Below are 8,469 nucleotides of genomic sequence, written 5' to 3'. Positions count from 1 at the left end.
ATGATATAGTTGGGATCACGGAGACATGGCTCCAGGGTGACCAAGGCTGGGAGCTGAACATCCAGGGATATTCAATATTCAGGAGGGATAGAGAGAAAGGAAAAGGAGGTGGGGTAGCGTTGCTGATTAGAGAGGAGATTAACGCAATGGAAAGGAAGGACATTAGTTTGCAGGATGTGGAATCGGTATGGGTAGAGCTGCGAAACACTAAGGGGCAGAAAACGCTGGTGGGTGTTGTGTACAGGCCACCTAACAGTAGTAGTGAAGTTGGAGATGGTATCAAACAGGAAATTAGAAATGCGTGCGACAAAGGCAAAACCGTTATAATGGGTGACTTCAATCTACATATAGATTGGGTGAATCAAATTGGCAGGGGTGCTGAGGAAGAGGATTTTTTGGAATGTATGCGGGATAGTTATCTAAATCAACATGTAGAGGAACCAACGAGAGAGCAGGCTATTTTAGACTGGGTATTGAGTAATGAGGAAGGGTTAGTTAGCAGTCTTGTTGTACGTGCCCCCTTGGGCAAGAGTGACCATAATATGGTTGAGTTCTTCATTAGGATGGAGAGTGACATTGTTAATTCAGAAACAATGGTTCTGAACTTAAAGAAAGGTAACTTTGAGGGTATGAGACGTGAATTGGCCAAGATTGACTGGCAATTAATTCTAAAAGGGTTGACGGTGGATATGCAATGGAAGACATTTAAAGACTGCATGGATGAACTACAAAAATTGTTCATCCCAGTTTGGCAAAAGAATAAATCAGGGAAGGTAGTGCATCCGTGGATAACAAGGGAAATCAGGGATAGTATCAAAGCGAAGGATGATGCGTACAAATTAGCCAGAAAAAGCAGCATACCGGAGGACTGGGAGAAATTCAGAGACCAGCAGAGGAGGACAAAGGGCTTAATTAGGAAAGGAAAAATAGATTATGAAAGAAAACTGGCAGGGAACATAAAAACTGACTGCAAAAGTTTTTATAGATATGTGAAAAGAAAGAGATTAGTTAAAACAAATGTAGGTCCCTTGCAGTCAGAAACGGGTGAGTTGATCATGGGGAACAAGGATATGGCGGACCAATTGAATAACTACTTTGGTTCCGTCTTCACTAAGGAAGACATAAATAATCTGCCGGAAATAGCAGGGGACCGCGGGTCAAAGGAGTTGGAGGAATTGAGTGAAATCCAGGTTAGCCGGGAAGTGGTGTTGGGTAAATTAAATGGATTAAAGGCCGATAAATCCCCAGGGCCAGATAGGCTGCATCCCAGAGTACTTAAGGAAGTAGCTCCAGAAATAGTGGATGCATTAGTAATAATCTTTCAAAACTCTTTAGATTCTGGAGTAGTTCCTGAGGATTGGCGGGTAGCAAACGTAACCCCACTTTTTAAGAAGGGAGGGAGAGAGAAAACGGGGAATTACAGACCAGTTAGTCTAACATCGGTAGTGGGGAAACTGCTAGAGTCAGTTATTAAAGATGGGATAGCAGCACATTTGGAAAGTGGTGAAATCATTGGACAAAGTCAGCATGGATTTACAAAAGGTAAATCATGTCTGACGAATCTTATAGAATTTTTCGAGGATGTAACTAGTAGCGTGGATAGGGGAGAACCAGTGGATGTGGTGTATCTGGACTTCCAGAAGGCTTTCGACAAGGTCCCACATAAGAGATTAGTTTACAAACTTAAAGCACACGGCATTGGGGGTTCAGTATTGATGTGGATAGAGAACTGGCTGGCAAACAGGAAGCAAAGAGTAGGAGTAAACGGGTCCTTTTCACAATGGCAGGCAGTGACTAGTGGGGTACCGCAAGGCTCAGTGCTGGGACCCCAGCTATTTACAATATATATTAATGATCTGGATGAGGGAATTGAAGGCAATATCTCCAAGTTTGCGGATGACACTAAGCTGGGGGGCAGTGTTAGCTGTGAGGAGGATGCTAGGAGACTGCAAGGTGACTTGGATAGGCTGGGTGAGTGGGCAAATGTTTGGCAGATGCAGTATAATGTGGATAAATGTGAGGTTATCCATTTTGGTGGCAAAAACAGGAAAGCAGACTATTATCTAAATGGTGGCCGACTAGGAAAAGGGGAGATGCAGCGAGACCTGGGTGTCATGGTACACCAGTCATTGAAAGTGGGCATGCAGGTGCAGCAGGCAGTGAAGAAAGCGAATGGTATGTTAGCTTTCATAGCAAAAGGATTTGAGTATAGGAGCAGGGAGGTTCTACTGCAGTTGTACAGGGTCTTGGTGAGACCACACCTGGAGTATTGCGTACAGTTTTGGTCTCCAAATCTGAGGAAGGACATTATTGCCATAGAGGGAGTGCAGAGAAGGTTCACCAGACTGATTCCTGGGATGTCAGGACTGTCTTATGAAGAAAGACTGGATAGACTTGGTTTATACTCTCTAGAATTTAGGAGATTGAGAGGGGATCTTATAGAAACTTACAAAATTCTTAAGGGGTTGGACAGGCTAGATGCAGGAAGATTGCTCCCGATGTTGGGGAAGTCCAGGACAAGGGGTCACAGCTTAAGGATAAGGGGGAAATCCTTTAAGACCGAGATGAGAAAAACATTTTTCACGCAGAGAGTGGTGAATCTCTGGAACTCTCTGCCACAGAAGGTAGTTGAGGCCAGTTCATTGGCTATATTTAAGAGGGAGTTAGATGTGGCCCTTGTGGCTAAAGGGATCAGGGGGTATGGAGAGAAGGCAGGGATGGGATACTGAGTTGGATGATCAGCCATGATCATATTGAATGGCGGTGCAGGCTCGATGGGCCGAATGGCCTCTACTCCTGCACCTATTGTCTATGTTTCTATGTATAGTCTTTGTTTCACCCCAAGCCCATATCGTGCTCCCGACTTCATCTCCTCAATAACCCCGTTAGCGCAGCGGTAGAGTTGCTGCCTCACAGCGCCAGAGACCCGGGTTCCATCCCGACTACCGGGTGCTGTCTGTACGGAGTTTGCACGCTCTCCCCGTGGGTTTTCTCCGGTTTCGCTCCGGATTCCTCCCACACTCCAAAGACGTGCAGGTTTGTAGGTTAATTGGCTTGGCATCATTGTAAATTGTCCCCAGTGCGTGTGGGATAGTGTCAGTGTGCGGGGATCGCTGGTCGGCACGGACTGGATGGGCTGAAGGGCCTGTTTCCGCGCTTCATCTCTAAACTAAACTGAACTGTGGGGCAGTAGCAGTGCCTCTGACTCACCTCCCACCGCTCCATGGCGTACTTGTCCAGTGAGGTGATGTCTCGGGCGTGTTTGTCCGGTCCCAGTTGGCTGGTGTCGTCAGCCCATGCCTTACCCCTGTGTGTGGACAATAAATCACTCCGTTATAATCAGTAGCGCAGGTCCCAGCACTCACACTGATGGTCAGTAGTGTAACTACATCCATATCTGTGGACCTCCACTATAGCGAGCGCACACACACACACACACACACACACACACACACACACACACACACACACACACACACACACACACACACACACACACACACACACACACACACACACACACACACACACACACACACACACACACACACACACACACACAAACAAAGAGGGAGTATTGCTCTGTATCTAACGTGTGCTGTCTCTGCCCTGGGAGGGTTTAACAGAGGGTGGTGAATCTGTGGAATTATTTGCCACAGACGGCTGTGGAGGCCAAGTCAGTGGATATTTTAAGGCAGAGATAGATAGATTCTTGATTAGTGCGGGTGTCAGGGGTTATGGGGAGAAGGCAGGAGAATGGGATTTAGGAGGGAGAGATAGATTAGCCACGATTGAATGGTAGAGTAGACTTGATGGGCCGAATGGTCTAATTCTACTCCTATCACGTATGACCTTAATTTGTCCCTCAGGTTCTCTAAACATCCTCCCACTCACCTTAAAGCTACAGCTTCAGGTTTTAGATGCCCTTTACCATGGGAAAGAGACTGTGGCTATCTGCCCTCCCATCTAACCATCACTCCACCTCACACTGTGAAGTGTAGATAGTGTTCATGGAAGCGAGACACAAAATGCTGGAGTAACTCAGCGGGACAGGCAGCATCTCTGGAGAGAAGGAATGGGTGACGTTTCGGGTCGAGACCCTTCTTCAGACTATCCTATCCAGAGATGCTGCCTGTCCCGCTGAGTTACTCCAGCATTTTGTGTCTATCTTCGGTGTAAACCAGCATCTGCAGTTCCTCCCTACAACATACTGGCAGTATATCTATCCGGGTTCTCTACCTTCCCTGTGCTGTCTGAGGCTGTGAGTTTAGTTCAGTTTTAGTTTAGAGATACAGCGCGGAAACAGGCCCTTCGGCCCAGCGAGTTTGCACCGACCAGCGATCCCTGCACACTAACACTATCCTACACACAGTTTTAGGGATACAGCGCGGAAACAGGCCCTTCGGCCCACGGAGTCTGCACCGACCAGCGATCCCCGCACACTAACACTATCCTACACACAGTTTTAGAGATACAGCGCGGAAACATGCCCTTCGATCCCAGCGAGTCAGCTCGAACCAGCGATCCCCGCACACTAACACTATCCTACACACACACCGGGGACAATTTACACATTTACACCAAGCCAATTAGCCCGGAAACCGAAGATGTCGGAGAAAACCCACGCAGGTCACGGGGAGAACGTGCAAACTCGGCCCAGACAGTGCCCGTAGCCGGGATCGAACCCGGGTCACTGGCGCTGTGAGGCAGCGTCTCTACCACTGCGCCACCGTGCCTCCCTTTGAATGGACGGTGTTGAGAGGTCAATGCTTCATTGCTGCCTCATTACAACCGGGTTGTGAAGGATTGATACTGATACCGGGAGCCTTAAACACAAAGCGTCTCCATTTCCCAGTTGATAAGTACTTTGGATTGTAAATTGATTTTGTTAAACGCTTGGTTGTTTCTGAACAATTAAATTAATGGGTTAGCCGTTGCTATGGTTACTAAAAGCCCTGGTGGTTTGATTGCAGCAATTTGAGCAAGGCCACATTGCCCTCGGCTGAAGCAACTCGAGCAGACGCCCAGGGAGCAGAGTGCTGCAGAGAAACCAATGCCAACGTTGCCGGCTTCTCCAACAGGAAGCCCGTCTGTGGGACCGAGCTGGAAATAAATTGGTCTCCAAATCTGAGGAAGGACATTCTTGCCATAGAGGGAGTACAGAGAAGGTTCACCAGACTGATTACTGGGATGGCAGGACTTTCATATGAAGAAAGACTGGATAGACTTGGCTTGTACTCGCTAGAATTGAGGGGGTATCTTATAGAAACTTACAAAATTCTTAAGGGGTTGGACAGGCTAGATGCAGGAAGATTGTTCCCGATGTTGGGGAAGTCCAGAACAAGGGGTCACAGTTTAAGGATAAGGGGGAAATCCTTTAAGACCGAGTTGAGAAAAACATTTTTCACACAGAGAGTGGTGAATCTGTGGAATTCTCTGCCACAGAAGGTAGTTGAGGCCACAGTTCATTGGCTATATTTAAGAGGGAGTTAGATGTGGCCCTTGTGGCTAAAGGGATCAGGGGGTATGGAGAGAAGGCAGGTACAGGATACTGAGTTGGATGATGAGCCATGATCATATTGAATGGCGGTGCAGGCTCGAGGGGCCGAATGGCCTACTCCTGCACCTATTTTCTATGTATCTATGTATCTAAATAGGCAGCATTCACGTGAAACGTGCTGGAGGAACTCAGCGGGTCAAACACGCAGCATCCCTGGAGGACAAGGAGAAGCAAACAACCTCCCTTCCATATTCACTCCATCTGCACCTGACCTCATGCTGCCTCGGCAAGGCCCGCCAGTCTCACCCCGGCCACTCCCTCTTCTCCCCTCTCCCATCAGGCAAGAGGTACAGAAGTGTGAAAACGCACACCTCCTGATTCAGGGACAGTTTCTTCCCAGCTGTTATCAGGCAACTGAACCATCCCACCACAACCAGAGAGCAGTCCTGAACTACTATCTACCTCATTGGTGACCCTTGGACTATCCTTGATCGGACTATCCTGTACGGAGTTTGCACGTTCTCTCCGTGACCGGCGTGGGTTTTCTATGTGGTCCCCGATTTCCTCCCACACTCCAAAGACGTACAGGTTTGTAGATTTATTATTGCCATGTAGTACCCACATGGCAATAATAATTTGGAGAATCCTATCTGAACTGCTGGAGGATGCCTTAACCTGTGTGACCTCTCTTTGTGTAACTTGCTTAGGATATCAAGTTCTGAGGAGATTTAATCTATACAACCACTGATCTGACACAGAAGGAATACTACCAACTGATCCATTGATTCTAGCTACCCAACCAGATGCAACTAAATTTAAAGTAGCTCTTTCTTCCCAATAACCCTTTCTGGCTTAAGCCCTCCCTTCACCACCTCCAGTTTAAATTCCATTTGGAATATTTTGGAGGACCAAGAAACCAAGAACCAAGAACGTTATTCCCTTCTCATGTATCTGTACACTCTGAATGGATCGATTGTAATAATGTATTGTCTATCTGCTGACTGGTTAGCACGCAACAAAAAGCTTTTCACTGTACCTCGGTACACGTGACAATCAACAAAACTCAACTGATGTTTTGGGTCGGGACCCTTAGAGTCATAGAGTGACACAGTGGGGGAAACAGGCCCTTCGGCCCAACTTGTCCCACCTGGCCACGTTTGGTCCATATCCCTCCAAACCTGTCCTATCCAAGTACCTGTCTAACTGTTTCTTAAACGTTGGGATAGTCCCAGCCTCAACGACCTCCTCCAGCGGCTTGTTCCATACACCCACCACCCTTTGTGTGAAAAGATTACCCCTCAGTTCCAGATTAAATCTTTTCCCTTTCACCTTCTTCAAACTGATTGTGGTCGGGGGGGAAGGAGAAAGGTGGAGGAGAGGTGGGTGCGGGACAAAGCCTGGCGTTTGGGTGGCACGGTGACACAGCGGTAGAGTTGCTGCCTCACAGCGCCAGAGACCCGGGTTCAATCCTGACCACGGGTGCTGTCTGTACGGAGTTTGTACGTTCTCCCCGTGACCTGTGTGTGCTTTCTCCACGAGGTCCTGTCTCCTCCCACTGACCTCCAAAGGCGTACAGTTTTGCAGGCTAATTGGCTTTGGAAAATCGTAAATTGTCCCTCATGTGTGTAGGATAGTGTTAGTGTGCGGGGATCGCTGGTCGGCACGGACTCGGTGGGCCGAAGGGCCTGTTTCCGCGCTGTATCTCTAAACCAAACTAATACGATGATGCGCAAATGTGCAGGAAGGAACTGCAGACGCTGGTTTAAACCGAAGATAGACCCAAAATGCTGGAGTAACTCAGCGGGACAGGCAGCATCTGTGGAGAGAAGGAATGGGGAATCCCATTATTGTTGGCATAGCAACTAGCGTTGTATTTAAATGTATCACGTGTTACAAAGAGTCAGAAAGGTCAGGGGTCACAGGTTGCCGGGATGTAAAGGTCATAAGGTCATAAGTAATAGGAACAGAATTAGGCCATTCGGCCCATCAAGCCTACTCCGCCGTGGCTGATCTATCTCTACCTCCTAACCCCATTCTCTGGCCTTCTCCCCATAACCCCTGACACCCGCACTAATCAAGAATCTATCTATCTCTGCCTTAAAAATAAGGCCGAGATTCGACTTGGCCTCCACAGCCTTCTGAGGCAAAGGTGCAAAGGGGCCTGTGGGATGGTGGTGCAGGATTCCCAACAAGTTAATCTGCAAGTTGAATCGGTAGACAATAGACAATAGGTGCACCTCTGATTCCTGGATTCTGTCCCCATTTAGGAAATAGTCTAGGCCGTTATTCCCACCACCAAAATGCATGGCTCCACACTTTGCTACACTCTATTCCATCTGCCACTTCTCTGCCCACTCTCCCAACCTGCCCAAGTCCTTCTGCAAGAGTCCCTGCTTCCTCTGCACTACCTGCCCCGTCCGCCTGTTCCCGTATCATCCACAAACGTCAATCCCTTCATCCAAATCATGAATAAACTCCGTGAGTTGTAGCGGCCCCAGCACCGACCCTTGTGGAACGCCGCTGTGTCCGGCTGTTACACGCACGCCACGCTCCATACTCACCCGCCGAGGAGCGCGATGCGTAGGTTCTCCTTGAAGATGGGGTTGAGGACCAGTCCCTGGAGACCACCGGGAAGCTGCTGGGAATGCCAGAGACGGAGACCTGTCACGATGCCCATACAGTCATCATGGTCTCTGTGGGAGAGTGGGAGAGATGCTAGTCATTAGTATAGGTGGGGCCTGCAGATTTAGTTTAGAGATATAGCACAGAAACAGGCCCTTCGGCCCACCGACTAGGGTTGCCAACTGTCCCGTATTAGCCGGGACATCCGTATATTGGGCTAAATTAGTTTGTCCCGTACGGGACCGCCCTTGTCCCGTCCCGTATTTGACCGCTACTACTCGGGTCGAGGGGACTGTCGGGTCACAGCGCCTCGCCCGTGGCCCCGTCGGTCGGCAGCCCGGCCAGCT

The 8,469-nt window shown here is 48.7% G+C and overlaps 1 protein-coding gene across 1 annotated transcript; it reads right to left on the bottom strand.

Moving 5' to 3' along the window:
- Window positions 1–3,170: 3,170 nt before the first annotated feature.
- Window positions 3,171–8,218, bottom strand: LOC116970276 (general transcription factor IIH subunit 4-like; the record flags this gene model as incomplete). Its single annotated transcript, XM_033016949.1, has 2 exons — window positions 8,062–8,218; window positions 3,171–3,307 (listed from the first exon to the last, which is right to left on the bottom strand). Coding segments are annotated over exons 1-2 (253 nt in total), but the record flags the coding sequence as incomplete, so codon positions are not given.
- Window positions 8,219–8,469: the final 251 nt, after the last annotated feature.

The sequence above is a fragment of the Amblyraja radiata genome, unplaced genomic scaffold, assembly GCF_010909765.2.
Source record: "Amblyraja radiata isolate CabotCenter1 unplaced genomic scaffold, sAmbRad1.1.pri scaffold_6_ctg1, whole genome shotgun sequence".
Classification (NCBI taxonomy): Eukaryota; Metazoa; Chordata; class Chondrichthyes; order Rajiformes; family Rajidae; genus Amblyraja; species Amblyraja radiata.
This window is presented reverse-complemented; position numbering and strand designations above follow the sequence as displayed.